The sequence below is a fragment of the Dermacentor silvarum genome, chromosome 7 (assembly GCF_013339745.2).
Source record: "Dermacentor silvarum isolate Dsil-2018 chromosome 7, BIME_Dsil_1.4, whole genome shotgun sequence".
NCBI lineage: Eukaryota > Metazoa > Arthropoda > Arachnida > Ixodida > Ixodidae > Dermacentor > Dermacentor silvarum.
Window position 1 is genome coordinate 25589999 of NC_051160.1, and position 19010 is coordinate 25609008.

The 19010-nt window shown below is 45.5% G+C and overlaps 1 protein-coding gene across 1 annotated transcript in view; it reads left to right on the forward strand.

Annotated features, from left to right (window-relative positions):
- LOC119457757 (uncharacterized PE-PGRS family protein PE_PGRS54-like) overlaps positions 1-19010 on the forward strand; it is a 95800-nt gene that overhangs the window by 61022 nt on the left and 15768 nt on the right. Inside the window, exons 31-39 of the mRNA XM_049670431.1 lie at positions 2633-2686; positions 4074-4121; positions 5896-5949; positions 9674-9793; positions 10318-10380; positions 14311-14346; positions 14694-14759; positions 16351-16386; positions 17682-17879. Of these exons, the coding sequence (XP_049526388.1) occupies positions 2633-2686; positions 4074-4121; positions 5896-5949; positions 9674-9793; positions 10318-10380; positions 14311-14346; positions 14694-14759; positions 16351-16386; positions 17682-17879 (675 nt within the window). The remainder of the gene's footprint in view (positions 1-2632; positions 2687-4073; positions 4122-5895; positions 5950-9673; positions 9794-10317; positions 10381-14310; positions 14347-14693; positions 14760-16350; positions 16387-17681; positions 17880-19010) is intronic.

The following is a 19010-nucleotide window of genomic DNA, read 5'->3' on the forward strand; positions in this document are numbered from 1 at the left end:
CGTTCCTCCGTAAATGAAAACGTGGTGGCGGTAAGCATATATGATACTACAATATTGCCCAAAGTATTAAATTATGATTGAAGAAGTTATACGCTTGCTATAGATAGAAAGAAAGTAGTGCAAGTCGGAGTGTGCGGTCTAGGTTGGGCACGTTTTAATTAGAACTAAATGCTTGTGCCGAGAATTAGACAGACTACTGGACATAATGCTTGACCAACTCACCGTGCCTTTGTGCACGCAAATGCGCGCATTTGTGCACGACTGGTAAAAAAAGCTTGTGCAGTGACATCCCGCTCATACTTAGAGACGTCGGTCTCGTCTCAACGAGAGACGTGAAAGAAAACCAGTCCACAGGCACAGGTCATCACACCCATCATTACGTGGCACTCTTCGATCAAAATCAAGTCGATGGCCTTCACTGTTATCAAACTCTTAACGATTCGAAGCAATTATATCGGTGGTACTTGGCTAAATCAAGAACTGTTTAAATGTTTCAGTAATGTATGGCGCCGAGCGTAATCTTCGCAATCCGCAATTCAGTATCCCAGAAAGTGAGCATCATTGAAAATACATAAAACACCACTTATTTGTTTTGTTTTTTCTTAACTTTCCTGAATGTCTTACTAAAGTAATATACTATTCTTAGTTAGGCTGATGTCACGTTCACGCATTTTGTACGGGCGAGCAAGTTTTCTCCAGCACTAAGGATAAACGGAGGCTACTGGCTGTAGCTGTGGCTGCAGTGTACGTGCTATGGCACAGGTCTGCCACTTGTTGTTGCTGCTAGAACAAGTTCCTTTTATTGCGATAGCAATTATATGGACACTCAAAAGCATATTTCTGCCGTCGCCGTCGCCGTCGCCGTGAGGTTCCATATGACGTCAATGGAGATGAAATCGTCGCCGCGCTCGAACGCTGTATGTGCGAGTGAAAGGGCGCGAGGGGCGCGCGATTTCACGGGGAGTGAACGCACGGCGGAGAACAAACGCGCGTTCTGCGCCGTGCTCGCTTAAGGGCTGCAGAAGTAGGCGTCTCTGTTCTCCTTCACAATCACCATGTATGTAGAGCAAACGCGCCTTTTTCCGACGCGCGAGAGGCCGTGGGGGAGGGGGGGGAGGGGGAGGGAAGGGAGGCGACGTTTAGCTGCGGCACCAAGTGCCTATTTAAACCAGAGGCTCCGGCATCAGTCACCAACGCCGCACGCATTTTGAGCGAACGCGGGCAACACCTCGATGGCGTCGACAACAGTTCTGCGTGTTTCCGGTGCTGCTGCATGTCCAAGTTTATACAGCTGATAAAGCTACTATCATTACTCCGTATAGCTCTCTACAAATTTGCTATCGCAATTGATGCTTCGCCTTTCAGGTGAAACTGCGACAACTTTTTTTTTTTAGGTGTATAGTTAGTTGATTGGCGCCTTCTTCTTCCTGTGAATAGCACGTACACTGTAGCTCAAGTCTTTGTGCCCATATGCGCAAGCCGCCAACACGTGTAAGCCGTTTAGGCGTTTCATCTACACTGACCATTGATTGTAGACAACCAGTTCGAGTCCTACCTCTTCCAGTCATCAGTACGACTGCCTAACACCTTTTCGTTTTCGAACAGTCTCGGGAAGCGCGTGCTCCAGCAGGAGAAGATTGCTAACACCGCCCACCTCTCTTCGACGGAGTGGTTCAACCGCCTACTTTGTCCTGTACACACCACGCTGCGACCTGAGCTTTCATTTTCACTTGCGTCGCACTTGTAAGGCTACACTCTGCGTCTGCTAGCCCTTGTCGCGCGTCTTCGTCATTCCAGTCTACCTTGGGCCCAACTTTCCTTCTGCAATTGTTGTGGTTCACCAGGGCTCTACAGCAGTTCCACGCCACTCGGTCAACTGAATCTACTACTCACTGAACGACCGTGGACGCTGCCCCTATAGCAGCAGTTACTTCACCGTTGAGTCGACCGACTATTTATGCGGACGCCACCAAAAGCTTTTGTCACAGCAGTATAACTCCCGTGCCCGCGACATGACATGCCATCGCTTTTCGCTTTGCAGAACTCTCGTTTCTTTTCCTCTTTTTTTTATGATATGCTTGTGTGTTTGGCTGCAAGCCCAATCCCGACTACTCCTTCAACCGCTTCGTGAAACAGCAGATATCAAACTTCAACCGGCTCAAAGAAACAAACGTGAAATAATAAGTAAAATGTAAATAAAATTAAAAATCGCACTTATGCACTGTTGACATAAAGTTTCAATAAGCACTATGTATGCACAACAAACAGACATAGCACAGCAAGCAATCACAGTACGTTCAAATAACGGCGTTGTGTATCGCGAGCAAGCACGTGTAACATAGCAAATTCCAACTTCACAACAAACAAAACCAATAGTTGATTTACTTTTGTTTCGAGCTGATTCATTATTTATTTAATAATTATTTATTTATTATTCGCATAATTATTGGGAGAAATGTTCTCATCAGAGAATCGTTTCATCTATTATTTACATGCTGAAATACACATATGTCACAGACTTCAACAACGAAATACAGGTGACAGTATATCACCGAAAGCTGAGAACCCCCTTTTTTTTTCATCCAGACTTTCTCAGCAATGCGTGTTACTTCTTTTTTTTTCAACATTTCAGGTGGTCTTGACGGCAGCTTTGGCGGATCAGGGGGCACTGTAACGGGTGGTTCAAGTAAGTGCCGCTCTAACTACTTTGCGGTGATTAACAGAACACTGCTTTAGGAACTCAGTGCTGACGTTATGTGACTGGAAAGAAAAGCTCCAAAGCGAGCATTCCAAGCATTTACAAGCAGTGAGCTCAAAGCACTTAGCTCAATATGGGGCGCTATAACGTAAAATGATTCCAAACTGATTTGATTCCAAACTCCTGACGTCATATTCACGTAACCACCGACGCAAGCATCGGGCGGTGACCCGCAGCGTTGTCTGAACAACCCAATCAAACACTCTCCTCGTTTATAAGAGGTCACCTTTGTTCGCTTTCAAAACCAATAGCATTGTATACACTCAGCGGTTTTTCTTATCTAATTGGCTGACAAGAGGCGAGGAGCATGCTCTAGTGGAGAGGGTTTCGATGGGGGCGAGCCGGCACAGTGAAAATAGATCACCGCATGAAGAGGGTGGTGCCGGATTCTCCGATTGGTCCGCCTCGCCTTACTTAGCTTGCGGTGGCTGGTCGAAAATCGCGGCGGCGTGCAACTGATAATGCCACTCAAACGGATCCTCAGTAAGGAAGAGTTGGCAGAGCGATGTCGTATACGTGCCGAAAGGGCTCGATAACGTTTTATTGCCACGCAAAAAAGGTTTATCATACACAAATAAATTCATGCTCTCCGACAGGTGTGACTAGCGAGGGCCTGAGCGATCGGCGGGCAGCCATCTTCTATTCTTTTCAGAAGGGGGCAGTCTGTGGCTATTCAGAAAAATTTTCAGTGTTGTTCAGCATATTAATGCACTTTTTTCGCGTACACGCCTCTTTGACGTGGGGAATTTTCACGGTTTGGCGAGGTCGCGTGACAGACAGGCGAAGTGGGCGTAGCCAGAAAACATTGGACCAATAGCAGAGGGCTAATGGTGAAAAGACGTCGAATCAGGAATGATTATTTTTATTTTGCGTGGTTTAATCATGCATAATCAGTGTGTACACGCTATATCAGATGGGGAGCTATCGCGGTTTTCGTGACGTCGCGTGATAGACAGGCGAAGTTGGGAGTGGCCCGAAAATGTTTTGACCAATCGTGGAGGCTGATTGCAGAAATTGGAATCAAAACAGTTTGGAATCATTTTACGTTATAGCGCCCATGGCTGAACCCGTATATTTTCTATATATGGCCGCGGTGGAGCCGGTATGATGTCTCGAAAAGGTGACGCCACTGCACTAACCTATCGATTACCCATGGCGTTCATGAAACGTTTCCTTTCACTTCGGTGATCAACTGTCAGCAAGACATTTTAATTCCTCTGGCCAAACTTGTGTGCGTCATTCTTCAAACAAAATATTTTTTTTTTTGCTTGCGAAGCGAAGTGTGGAAATTTGATGAGTTGTTCTTCCTGTTTAGGTTCTTATGGCAGTTCCTTGGGCGGAGGACGTGTGACCATTGGTTCAGGTAAGTGCCCCTGCTACTTGGTTACGAAAATCAACGCTACCAATACATAAATTTTGGATAATGCTGCACTAAAAGCTTACACAAGTAATGCCAATGAAAACCGGCATACTGTTATGAACAAGACCAGTAGTCTCTTTAGAAGAAACAAAGAAGAAATTCACTTCTCTTAATTTTCCTTGTCCTCCTCACGCGGCGTTATTTTGGTCAGATAGAACCAAAAATATGACATATAGCAAAAGCAAACGCCCTTCCTTTGTTGTGAAAGAAATAACGGCACCCCTTAGAGCTGCACGTATCGCGTTTTTGTCACTCAAAGACCGGCTCGTTTCACTGTTATCTGATGATCTGAAGCGCAGTGGTAGCCTAGTGGTAGAGCATCCGCCTCGTATGCGGGAGGTACTGAGCTCAAATCCCGGTGCCACCGGAGACCCACCGCCTATTATTGCGATAGCAATTATATGGACACTCAAAAGCAGATTTCTGCCGTCGGCGTCGCCGTCGCCGTCGCCGTTGCCGTCGCCGTCGCCGTCGCCGTGAGGTTCCGTATGACGTCAATGGAGATGAAATCGTCGCCGCGCGCCGCCGAACGCTGTATGTGCGAGTGAAAGAGCGCGAGGGACGCGCGCTTTTACGGGGAGTGAACGCACGGCGGAGAACAAACGCGCGTTCTGCGCTGTGCTCCCTTAAGGGCTGCAGAAGTAGGCGTCTCTTTCCTCCTCTACAATCACCATATATGTAAACGTACCTTCTTCCGACGCGCGAAAGGCTGTGGGGGAGGGGGGGGGAGGGGCAGGGAAGGGAGGCGACGTTTAGCTGCGGCACCAAGTGCCTATTTATATCAGAGGCTCCGGCAACAGTCACAAACGCCGCACACATTTTGAGCGAACGCGGGCAAAACGCCGGCGGCGTCGACAACAGTTCTGCGTGTTGCCGGTGCTGCTGCATGTCCAAGTTTATACAGCTGATAAAGCTGCTATCATTACTCCGTATAGCTCTCTTCAAATTTGCTATCGCAATTGATGCTTCGCCTTTCAGGTGAAACTGCGACAACTTTTTTATGGTTAGGCCTGGTGCTTGGCTTCTTGTGGGGGTTCACACCTCGACAAACTGCCCAAACGAGATTTCATGCGAGGTCTCTGGGCGCCCTTGTTCAACCACAGACGGCCTTGATGAAGAGCATCCGCCGCGGCTTTGGGAGGAAAGTGGTGCCGCCGGGTACTTACAGGTAAACTAGGTACAAGCGCGCTCCAAGCCTGGTGCTCGACCATTATGGGACCGCAAAGCTTGGAAAGCGGTGTATGTCCCCTACCCGAAGGCGTCCCCACTACAATAGGTGCACTTGGAGCTCCCCATGGGAAATTTCCGCCATGTGAGCGGCCCAAACCTCCCTTTTCCTTGTTCACGAGAGTTTCGACGACAATTTAGGGCGCAGGCTCCTTTCCCACGTCTATCACCCCTGAAGAAAGCCGAATGCCAGGCCGGGGGACGTCTGTGCCCAGTTGAACCAGTGGGTTCCCGGTGATGGTGGGAATTGAAGCCGCGACCGAGGCTGCCGCGCCAAATCTTGGCTGGGTTCTCATCAGAGAATTGTGTCATCTATTAGTTTTTACATTCTAAAATACAAATATGTCACGGATTTCAACAATGAAAAACAGTTCGCAATAGACCACCAAAAGCTACAAACCCTTGCTTCAGCGATATTCCCTCACCACTGCATGAGAAGCAACTACTTGTTTTTATTTTTACTTCATTTTTCTTTTTTGCAATGTTTTAGGAGGCGCCGGAGGCGGCTTTGGCGGATCAAGGGTTACTGTGACGGGTGGTTCAAGTAAGTGCCGCTCCAACTACCTTACAAGTACAGGAGCTGAGGTGGTGATTAACAGAAGACTATTTTAGGAACTGAGTGCTGTTGTTGCCTAACTGGAAAGAAATGCTCCGAAGCGAACATTGCAAGAGTTTAGAAGCAGTAGGCTCGAAGCACGTTTCTTAGCTCAATATTGTTGAACCCGTACATCCTCTATATATGGCTGCGGTGGAGTGGGTATGGTGTCTCGGTCAGAGTGACGCCAATGCTCGAACCTATCGATTACCAATGGCGTTCATGCACCGGTTCCTGTGACGTCGGTAATCAATTTCGTCACCAATACATTTTAATTCATTTGGTCAAATTTGTGTGCGCTATTCTTCAAACAAAATATTTTTTTTCTTCTTGCGGAGCGAAGACCAGAAATTTGAGGTTTCGCTCTTCCTGTTAGGTTTGGATGGCGGTACATGGTGGAGGTCGTGTGTAAGTGCATCTGCTACGTTGCAACGATAACAACACTACCAATATTATATTGTGGCACAATGCTGTAATAATCACATGCTTACGCTGGTATTGCGAATAAAAACTGGCGGTCTATTAAGTGACAAGGCCACAACTCTGTTTAGAACGAAAAAAAAAAAAAGAAAGTCACTTCTCTTCATTTCCTTTGTCCACCGTACTCGAAATATAGCACGCGTGCACGTCCTTTGTTCCGAAAGCAATGATATCCCTTCTAGCTGCATGTTGGAAGCTCACCGACCGGCTCGTTTCACTTTGTTATTTGATGTATTCTGCAAACACTCTGTCTGATTGTGATACTTTCAACCGGTCATTCTAGAGTGCTCCGGCAACGCTTCTAGGTCATTCAAGAGAAAATTGAGGTCGTTTGGAGGCAATTTCCTTCAAATAGCGATAATTCAGGCTTCAACCCATTGGACATCGTACCGGACTTGGCGAACTTTACGACAAGTTTACAGACCAACTTTAGAGAAACTTCACCAACCAACTTTACAGCAAAAAGACCAACTTTATAGCAATAAGTAACTTTACAGACCTACCAGCACTGCTGGAGGGCTTTGAGAAGAGCAGTGGAACATGTCAATCATATGTATACGCCATCAACCGACCGGCCAACTTTTTTAGACCAGCACGTGAAATGATGCTACCGGTAGCAACAAAAGCGGCTGTGATAATGGGGGAAATCTTTGGGTACGGTGCCACTGCCTGTGGTGCTTAGAGCATGGGTAAACTTTCTTTCCTATAAAAAGGTATCACTACTGATACAGGTTGAATAAAGCAATGCTTTAAAGCTTGGCAGCTTAATCTTGTAGTGCTGCCGAAGACTCGTACTCTGAAATGAACTGACACACTGTTGTAGGGGTAAACGGCAACACATTGATTCGTTCAGTATATTGTTATCCACCTTTTGTAAATAACTATGACAAATTCCTTGTCATGTCTAACCGCCATGCACGCCCCTCCGCGTCACAAAGAGTGACACGGCTATTAAAATGTATCACCTACTTTGTTGCTCACTCACCTGTTCATGAGGCTTTGCTTCCTTAACCTGGAGTGTATTTGGGCTTGCTAAGTCTTTAAGCAAGAATACGAGCATTGCATTGTCTGTTGCGTAGGCAATGCAATGCAATGTTTGCGTAGAATAGTCTATTAACATGATGATTAGACGCCATCAAACAAAATATTTTGAGAGTGTTGCACGCGGAATGACGTTCGGCGCTTCTCTGTTGCCTATTGCGAGTGTTGGCGGTGTTGGCTATCGAGAGTCAGAACAGGTGAGGTTCTGTCGATTGACTCGGAAGCTCTAGCACCTTTCGGAAACCGATCGCAATGGGCACTTCAATGATGGCACGTCGCTTTCGATTTTCACCAATTATAGCGGTAATCCAAATCTTCGCCGGTACATTGGAAGGAACGAGAACAGACCTGGTCTTTAGAAACAGCAAATGCTAAACACGTCTCTTAATTTAGTTCAGCCTGCACTGCAACATGCCCTTTGTACACGTCACTGAGATGGAACCAACGTGATGCATGTCTAGTGTACAAATGTTTCTTATGTCCCTAAAGCAGTGACCCCACTCCAGACACTTGAATGTCGGGCGCCATTCGTCTCTCACTCACCGGTTCACTTCACTTCATTATTTGAAACATGCCAGCCCACTATGTCTTTTCTCTGTCTACTTGGGTCTATTTTAACCGGTCGTTCCAGAGAGCTCCATAGGCGCTTGCAGGTCATGCGAGAGAAAATTCGGGTTGTATTTAGAGCGATACTTGCATATTGTCGTCTGCCTATAGAGCACACGCATCATTTCCCCTTTGCCCCTTGGCCTGTTCCCGTAATATAGCCTAATTTCTCATTCTGTACATGCGCCCTAAACCTAATGACCGATGCGATTACCAGAGAACAAAAAACACTGCTCTGTTTCTGTCTTTTTTTTCCTTCATTTTTTTTTTTCAGTGATAGATGGTATGGTTCACTGCTCTACCTGCTTTGATATTTCGCGCTGGCACGGATGTCCGTGGCACTAATGACGAAGTGGCATTAGATAAGTTTATAAAACAAACATCACAATTCCCCGCATTCATACGAACTGTGTATCCCCACAGACTGGCAGTGAGGTGTTTTACCTTCCAGCCATTCCACCGAAGCTACAAAACCGAAATATACTGCACTTGGAAAGCACGGTTGCGACGCTAGTTGTTAATATTGGCTGACGCCACGGTCTGCAGTTGATCTATAAACCAGCACCAAGCTGAAACTATTTACTCAAAGCTTAGTGGTACAAAGCGGAAAGTATAGTTCAGCAAAAAGAAGGAAGAAGAATGAGTGTCTCTTCACTTCTCTACCACTGGGGAGGGTCATCTCCACAAACGAAGGCTGCATAGACTATTAAAAATCGACATTGAAGAAAAATTGTGCTTCTCTAAATTACATTGCAAACGCATTTTTTTTAATCTGTACCACGTTTAGAGCACTAGCGCCTCGTGAAGCCGTTTTGTATCTTTTAGTGCCCGGCTCTCACATTTGGCGTTTTTTCTTTTTTTTTTTTTTGAGGATTCTGATGTTGGAATAAAGTCATGTGATTTCATTTTATATGTTCGAACCGATACCAAACGGAGCAGTGCGACAATTACTGCGAATAGTAGTGCGTTTGGCTATCGCACTATTAATTGATTCGGATTATGAGAGAAACAGCAACTTCATGGCGGTGGTTATGGCGGCAGTCGTGAGTGATGACCTGCTACGCTGGGTGGCTCGAGTAAGCGTGCCATTTTTATATTTTATACGAAAGCGAGCGCTACTGGTATAATTGGAGAGAGAACTTGTTAAAACTTTAGAGGTTAATCTGGTAGTGCGAAGGACAGCTTCTGTCCTGAAACAAAATAAACCAGAGATGGTTTAAGAAATAAAAGCAAACCCATTTTTTAGCTCAGTGTTCTGCATCTTTTCCACCTCTTGCGTATCACTAAGGAAGAACACGCCATTTAACAACATCTCGGAAAGAGTGACGCAACTTCACGAACTTCTCAGCTATTGTCATTGACGCAACATTTCCTTTGCTTTCGTTATCGAAATCGTTCTGCATTAAGTTTCACAATGACCTACTCAGCGTGCACAAGTTTTGAAACGAAATATATATATATATATATATATATATATATATATATATATATATATATTGTAGGCAGGGACAACAATTACGGGTTTATGTATCTCTTTCCCTTTTAGGTGCTGCTGGTGTTGGCTTGGGAGGAAGCAGCGGATTAGGTGGTCGCTTGGGAGGAATTGGCGGATTAGGTGGTGGCATTGGAGGAAGTGGTGGATTAGGTGGTGCCTCTGGCGGTTCAGGTAAGTTCAGGTGTTGGCCTACATCATTACGAAAGCGAGCGCCGTTTGCATAAACGAAATGCCAATGCTTTAATTGCGTTTTACTGTTGATACAAATAAAAACTGGTATTCTCGAATAAACTAGCAACCATATTGTTCCTGCACGTAAACGCAATACGCAGTTTATTCAATCGGAATTGTTTAACCTCTTCTCGCGGGCATTCATCCCCGTGACGGAAACAATGTTAAGCCTAACCGCAGTACTCGTCATCTTTCAATCCATCTCAAAAAGAGTGATGCGCTGCACAAACTCTCGGCCTGAATTAATCGCGCACAAAGTGGTTTCTTTCACTTCGCATCCTTAATAGGTTGTGGATTCGCACTATCACAATTCTTTTGCGAGAGTGTCATCTTTTTTTTTTTCTTCGCTATTCTGTCTACTAAGTGCGTACACAACAATGTAGTATATAAATTATGGCTAGATGCCTTCAAATGAATGTTATTGCGGGCGCCTTTAAGTTCCATGTTTCTCAATTCTTATTTAGTTTCCGGCGGCCGTGTCTATGGTGGTGGAGTAAGACCTGCGATTGTTGTGTCGGGTGGTTCAGGTAAATACTCCTCTTACCGTTTTTTTACGAAACTGTACGCTACTGGTGCATGATGCTATAGAAAAACGCGCTATAGAAGTTCCATCAAACTTATAGAGGAAGAGATAATTGCGAAAACTTCTCGGGACTTATTCTATCGCACTAGCATACATGTTTCAATCATTGGAAATTAGGTTACTCGTTATGTTAGACAAGCAAACATACAGACTGGACTAACTTCCTGATCAAAAGGGTGAGGCGATAGATCCTTTAATCCGAGACTTCACCAGAGTTCCTGACCACCTCGAAATTTGCACAAATAGGACGCTGGTAATTTCTGCATAGTAAATAATTCCGACTAACCACAATCTGAAAACGAAAACAGAAATGACCACGAGCAGCAGTGTCGGTATTGACGCCCATGAATGACGGAGCTGTCTCCCCGTCAAGTTCTGGCGAGCATGAGCGAGCGCCTTTCATTCCTTGCTCCATGGTCGTCAGATTTTGCCTTTGAAGATGGCCTTGGGGCCCGTGTGTCACTTACATGATGTCCTCCTGCTTAATTTTCTTTTTTCGCAAAAGCATTATATGTCCCATGATGCAGAAAAGCTAGCACATTATGCTAGCATTCTATTTACTCGCCAAGCCTGTCCTTTTGCAATGCCCAAACTTGGGGCAATATTCTTTCAACGGACACGAAGCAGTTTTCATAGCAGCTGTCGAGAGGCATCCAGAGTGTTATTTATTTATTTGCTGGCGCATATTAGAATCAGCTAGCACAAGACAAGGGTAATTGGAGATCGCAGGGAGAGGCCTTAGTCCTGCAGTGGACATGAATATAGGATGATGATGACGATGATGATGATGATGATGATGATGATGATGATGATGATGATGATGATGATGATGATGACGACGACGACGACGGTCTGTTTAGAAATCAAGCAAATGGGTTTACACGAAATGTTTTAAAAAAATTAGTAGCCCTTCCCCTGTCGAGCAAATGGGAGTAAGGGAAGCTTGTCGTGTGTTTCTTCGGTGTTTCGCGGAACCAATTGCACTGACGAGTACCACGTTGTGCTCGAACAATAACACGTCTTGCGTACTGCAGCTGGCTCCTAAGTTCCTGTTGAGAAACTTGCATTGAAACCTGGCCGTCGCACCGGGGAAGTTGGCGCTAACGTTGCCGAGGCGTGCACGTATACCACCGTTGTGCGGTTCCTGGAGGGCTAGATGACGCTGACATGTGACCTCAGCATCGCGTTCGGAGGCCCTCACGCTAGAATCGGCACGTCGACGACAAGGCCTTTCCCGAGCGCGTTCATTCGGGATAGATTTTCATGAAATTTCTTCAAAATAAAATTTGTCTTTTACATGAGACATTCAATGGCTCATACCCCCGTAAGCGCGGACTCTCCATTACGACGACAGAAGAGAGGTGAAATTCTAGGCTGTAATGATTAGCGGCAACGCAACCAGCTGTGAAAGCAGACGACGACGACAAAAACGGGAGCAGTGGCACGAGCGCGTGCCGACCATCTGTGCACATAAAACCCCGCTTTTAGGGAGCGTATGATGAACTGACAGTGGCTAACGATTGCACGTATTTCGCATATAGTATTTTTCTCGCATATACATGGTGCAATATATACCATGTAAGAGAAAAAAAAAGTGGCTGAATGAGCGTGGTGGTCCGGCAAACCGGCGGTCGGTGGTTTGAATCCACAGCCCGAGGAGCAATATTTCTTTTCGCGCAGCTTGAGAGTGAAAAGTTTTTTGCGGTCACATCTACAACGGCACCGACACTTGTGAGGCAATACAAGTTTCGCTTGAAAAGCTAACAGCACTTGGGTTGGACATGAGCTAGTATACAACTTCATGTGTCGCGTTAACAATAACAAGAAGAAATACAATTTTAAAATGTTGCACATCAAATTGCAGAAGTAGCAGTGGAACTGTTGATCAGTATAATAAGCATGACAAGCACCCAAATAAAACCAAACGAAAATGTATAGGCTAAGAAACGTGAAAATTATTGCACTTTCTAACTTTTTTTTTTCATCAGCTGATTGCCCTTGTCTAATTTGAATATGATGAAGCGCGATAGACGGGACAAAGTAAGGCGGGGCAGACGGGACAAGCAGGAGAATTGTAGACCGTGAGAAAACCAAATTAGAATTTGAGCTTTTGAAAGGGGTGTCAAAAGAAAATTCTGGATCTGATATGTGCATTAACGTGGCTTCAGTGGTGCTTTCAAACAAAGAAGCGCGATTCATAGATTGCCACAGCTAAACTGGTTCATTCGCTTCTAATTCTTTATGCCTGTTGCGTCAGTCGTGCGCAGTTTACAGTGTACACATGCTTCCCAATTAACACATTTCATGAAGATATTGTGCACGTGTTGTATGCTATTTCTGCCGCATCGCCTTGTTTTACGGCGTAAGCTGTTATGGGCTCATTCCAATAGCTGTTTTGGTTCGCGATGGTGTCCGCCGCCCCCGACGCCTCCGCCTCGGCCGCCGATGCCGGGGACCGTAACCGCTATCGCCGGAAATGCGAAAAAATATTGCCGGTCTCCGCCAGGATCGAACCCAGGCCTGCTGCGCGGCAGTCGGATACTTCACAACTGAGCCACGCAAGCGCTTGCTATCAGGCAGCGGGAAAATGTCCTATAAACGCTCCCTAGGCAGGGCACAGCAGACGACGAGATGCGGTTCAGACGAGGCGCACAATCAAGGCGATCCCGAGCCTCCGCCAGTATGGTGGCGCCATCTAGTTAAGGCGCCTACAAACGCCGCGTGCCCGACATGCAAGTTGCATATAGCAGTTGCATGCTGCAAGAAACTGGACCTGGTTAACTCAAGTAGGCTAGGTCGCTATTTGTCACCAGCCCGTTTTTAAGATTCCAATAAACAATCATCATCATCGTCAACAACAACAACAACGTACCGTGCCACGCGTCAAGGGATGCGAGATGCACTCCGCGTATTCTGGATACCTCTTCGGCGCACGTTATGGCATCTCCTCGCAAGGTACGAACCGCTGCTGAAGAAGCGAATCGTAGAGCTACGTGCGCGGCTACAACCAGGCATCATCGGGCTCAGCAGGCTGCTGTGCAGAGAGCATTACAAGCCGCAGCTCGCCGTAGACTCCGGGCGGACAGTTCAGATCGTTCTCGTCAAAACGAGGCGAATAGACTTTGTCGTGAAGACCCTGGTGTGCACGGTTCCGAAATTGGAACTACTATTGAGCCGCTCCACCAGCTTACGCTGTGACTGTGCTGCGTGTGCCGCGCAGGCCTGTGACTTTCTTGTGATACTTTTATGTTGCTGGCTTCGAGCTGTGCTGGGTTCATGCTCGAATTGTCCTGCTGCATCGAAATTTTCCAATAAACGTTCACAGTATCTCAGTAACGTTTGTCGCGTTTATCTCGCCTTATTTTTTCCCGTCTATCGCGCTTCGCGGTACTTAAATATACATCACCAACTGGCCCAAAATTCTACTCCCCTGATGGCTCTCTCTCTGACTCGATGGTTCCACCGGAGCGAGAAAAACAATATGGCCCACAAGCCCCCTTCTCAATCATACGCGTACAATATGAATACATCGGTTCCTCTATGAACACCCCATCGTAGGCTCTCATAAATCAAATGTGAACAATAGATTGGGGAGTTATAGCATATATGAGTTTGTTTTTACTTCTTATCTTTTTGTTATGGAAACATCGCTGCCAATTGCTATATTCGAGCTCCATCTGGCATGAACGCAACTGCCATGAAAGCGAGTCATCATGCCAAAATGAACTGGTCACGCAATTTGCGCTCCCGCACCTGCCAAATTAACTTTGCTACCTTAGTACTCAATCTACCTCTACTGGTCCAACTGAGATGGCTTACTTCTCCGACCGAAATAATTTACTAAATGCTCAACGTTTCCTTTCTCCTTCTTTAGTATCTACTGGTGGTGGCCTTGGAGCTGGCGGCGCAGGTGAGGGCAGACCCTACTTTCCTAATAAATTTCGCAATGTGTAAGATAGGAAGGCTACTGGGATAACAATCTGGCATTTTGTATTAGCAATGCACATGAAAGCCGGTGTTACGGGAGGGGCAGAAAGTTTATAGTTTATGGTAACACTGTACAAAGAAGCTTATTCCACTGCTAGAATTTTTTTCCCTGCTACGCATCTATATATCTTCCAGGCTTCGCATATGACATAACATAAAATGCTTCGCATAACATCGACTGCCACAGCACGTGTTATCGGCACAAGTTTTGTTAATGTAGCATTTCAGAAAATCCACGTGCCTTTCCTGTTATATTTCTTCCTGCTTTAGGTTTGTCCGGGGGCGCATACAGCGGAAGGGGCAGTGGATCAGTTGGTGGCGGTGCCTGGCGTCCAGGTAACGGTAATCAATATATGTTAGCGAGACCTATCATTACTGGAATTGAGAATTCTCTAAATTTTCACAGTTTTCATTGTTAATGCAAACAAAAACTTGTATTTGGAGGTTAAAGATAACGCCGCTTTATTTCGAATAAGTTAAACGAAAGTTCTGTCGCTGAAGTCTGTTTGGTCTGCACCGATGATGTGAAAATAATCATATGATATCTGAGTAAGTCATTCTTACGTCTTGAAGCAAATGAAAGCGTTTACAAACCTGTGGCGTATTGTTATCATCAAGGAAGAAGATTATCTGCCTTCGCTACCGAAGACTTCCATGAAGAATGTGTGTTGCAGCGAAATTTATGGACCCTCAACTAAAATTCGGGCTTTATGTTCGCTTTCCGAAGGTGATTTTCTGGAAAACGTCCAATTCCGCCACGTTGTCAAATTAGCCATCCTGTCAGTTCTGATTGGCTCACAGGCCAGTTGCTCCTTCCTTGACTGGCTAAAAAATGCCAAGACAGCCTCATTTGACCGCCTCCAGAATAGCACGCCGAGAAAAGTTGAAGCGGTTTTGTCGGTGACAGCTAGGTGTGACCTTCTCCAAACACTTGTTGCGTAAAATACCATACGGGAAGTCAACACAATGCGCTTGTGGTGAAACGGATGAGGATATTTTGCATATGGGCTGCTAGTTTGTCCTATTTATGCCCAGCAGAGACGGTAAGTGCGTGCCAAGGTTAGAGCAGGGTGAAATCATGCACTCTCTTTAGCCCCTATTCTCGGACCGTGCTCTTTTCAAAAATTTGCAAGGACGACATTGCGGGCTGTGCGGAATTTTTCCCTGCAACCTAGCATAAAATTAGTGACAGTGTGCATAAGTTCTGGCTTTTTTTTTTCTTCTTTTTAACCCACCACTTCAGTGACATTACGTCCTCCGCTATTATTTTTGTTATTTCCATGTCCATCATCATTTTTTATGTAATCTTAAGCTCTCATAATGCTTTAGCACACACACACATTGTATATATATGCACTCACAGCATGAGGACAAATGTACGAAAAACCGTGCCCTTATTTACAAGGTTTGAACGGGGGCCCGACCTTCACCAGCGAAATTGATCAAGATTGACGAAGATTTCCCTGATGAACACTTGACTCCGACCGAAACGTTGAAAATAAAGACGTCGTTCTTCGTACGGGCGTACTCGTGCTATAATTAAGTGCCTGTCAAACTACTATATCCATGGTATGTATGAGTGAAAATGGTTTTCGTGACTTCGCGGTGATTTGCTTTGTTGTCGGATGGTTTCAGTTGGTCTACCAACTGAAACTGTTGGGAAAATAAAGCAAAGATTACCGCGAAGTTGCAAAAGTCATTTTCACTCACTTATTGTCTGATCCGTTGAACAACCCTGCTGCATGAGCAAGACGCACATGCTCCCAATCCTCCACCTCATCCACCTAGCTAAATGTGATCTATTTTACCTTCATTGAGTACACTGATTGTTCTTTGCCTATCGTGGTGCATAGGCTTTCACGCGACAGATTTAGTAAACGCTAAACCAGAAGCCATACACACGTTTCTCCTTGTCTTCCTCTTTTAGGTGTTGGCGGTCACATCAGTGGCGGTGGAGTGTCAGGTATGTCAGGCAACGGGCGCTTCACCAGTTGCCAATATAATGGCACACAATATAAAAGCGTCCACACTGCTCTTGACTAATACTCGTTTTAAACTTTGTATTTCTTTCCCGGAAATGTGTTCCTTTTTGCCTACCGAGTTTTTAAGGCCTAATTTCACAAACGTACAGCTTCTATACGTCTTTTTGACGATTCACCTTAAACTCGCGTATCTTCATTCACTGGCTTCGACTTTTTTTTTCTGGGTATGCTAATCACACTCTTCTCCCTAGCGGAGGAGGATAGCCGAAACATTTGCCAGGTTTTTCAGTTGAGCATGGCTGTTGCTGCGAAACTCATTGGTATACCAATGCAGTAAATCGAGCTACTTTGTCCGTCACAATAGAAAACTGCGTAGCGCCAAAAGAACTAGTGCGTCCATGGAAACGACAACACCCGACACAAACTTCGAACTGTTTGTTTCGACAGACGTACGCGGCTTTTAAGTTGTTACTGTGCACGAAGGCCAGGGCGCGACAACTAGTCAAAGATGGCCCGTGTATTTGATTATTCAAGACACCCAGTTTCTTACAAAGCCAGCGAGCAGCTTACACGTTCCAAAATTTAGCAGACAAATGTGTGCAGAACCTTAGCACTATCTGAAAAGGAAATAGATTTCTGAAATAGCCAAGCACAGGTGCCACATTTTGCATGATACATTGCCTTGGTTTTCGTGTGCATGGAGATACATACAAAAATGTGAACGTTTGTCAAGTTAAATAGTTGAAAGTTAGCACAATGTGTTTGCCTAGTATCTATTTTTGTCCTTTTAGCGCTACTCAGTTTGCCTGTTGGTATAGGTCCTAATGGATGCCGGAATAATCATTTACCGAATAATTCGTAATATAAAGAAAGCGTGAATTTTAAACTGAATTAAAATGCCGTTGTAGCTTTCGAAGTATGAAAAGTAAAGAACATTCCCCCCCCCCCCCCCCCCAGTGCTCATTTTCTTTTTTCAGCCTTCTTCCACCATAGTTCTTGCTATGGCGGAATTTGTATCGTAGCCAACTGCCTTGTCGCATTAATTTTAACAGAATGGCAGTAATGGTCATGAATGCAACTTCCATGACAACCAGTCAATATCCAAACGCGAACCCAATGCCGACGTTTAGAACAAACGCACAGTGCAATATGACTTCGATATTTAACGACGCCTACTAATATTGTATCTCTTCTTGTTCCACTGCACGTGTATGCTTTTTCAGCTGAATGTTTGCGACGGCATGAAATGTTTTATTTTTTCCTTTTCCTCTTTCAGGAGGTTTAGGTGGCAACTTAGGAGCTGGTGGTGCAGGCGCTCACTTAGGAGCTGGTGGTGCAGGCGCTCACTTAGGAGTTGGTGGTGCAGGCGCTCACTTAGGAGCTGGTGGTGCAGGCGCTCACTTAGGAGCTGGTGGTGCAGGCGCTCACTTAGGAGTTGGTGGTGCAGGCGGTCGCTTAGGAGCTGGTGGTGCAGGTGAATGCGAACTTCCATTCTTAGAATATAATTTAATTCTTATACGACAATGATTACAGGGATAAAAACATGAAGGACGCTAAAGCGTCGCCTTTAAGACTGGAACACCACAGCATTAAAAAAAATTATGCGTGGCTCTGCTGCCGCAAACACGAGACCAGCGGAGCTGGGGAAAGCCTATAGTAAAGTAGTGGCAAACCACACACGCAGTTTCCTGGCGCTCAGGATTTCTTCACGATGTTCTGCATAATATCGCGATGAATTCAAGCGGCCACGTTCACAAGCCTCCTGATCTTCATTTCTTCGCCTACGCGAACTCTCGGCTCCCCTCAATCAAAACTCGCGATGTTCTCTTCTGCGACGCTTGGTTTCAGCTGACCTAGCTCTCGCTTCAGTCTTTCGGAAGCAACTAGTGCCCATTTCTCTGGTCGAAACCTGCCGAGCCACCGCCAGAGGCATCGGCTACAGTCACGGACACCGGGCATGTTAGGCGTGAACGCGGTCGGCGTCGACAGCAGCCCTACGCGTCCCACTACCACCTGCCTCACTCCTCCTCTCTATCTCGCATCCGCTATGCGGCGCGATGCTATTTTTATACTCTGTTTTCATACCTGATTTTCTGCGACATGGGGCCCTTAACGCTAATGCGTTAAAATTTTTGCACCTCCATTATTAGCCATGTGCGTACATATAGGCTCTATGCTTTAAATGTGAACCAGAAGTATTGAAGCATTGAAACTGAATGCTATGTAAGTATCGTTGTTTGGGTTTTAATTAATGGTAAAGGGTGGAAGCCATGAGCTAGTTTGTTCTTTTTTATTTTCTTGCTGTGCATCGATTGGTTCCTTGTAAAACTTAATATTGCTAATAACGAACTCTGCAGCCTTATTTCGGTTTTCGCTACCTTCCCATCTACAAGCTCTTTCAATAAACTTCTCCACCTCTCTCTTACAATATTTACCTCATTTCTCTCTCGTCAAAACTTTCAAGGCTACCCGCCATACGCGTAAGAATTTCCAGGAATTGGAACAATTAATTGTGGGGCGAGTTGGTGTTGCATATCCAGAAACGTCACAGCCAATTCCAATGTTCGCGCTGTATCTGACATGACCACGGTAATGTGCACGACTG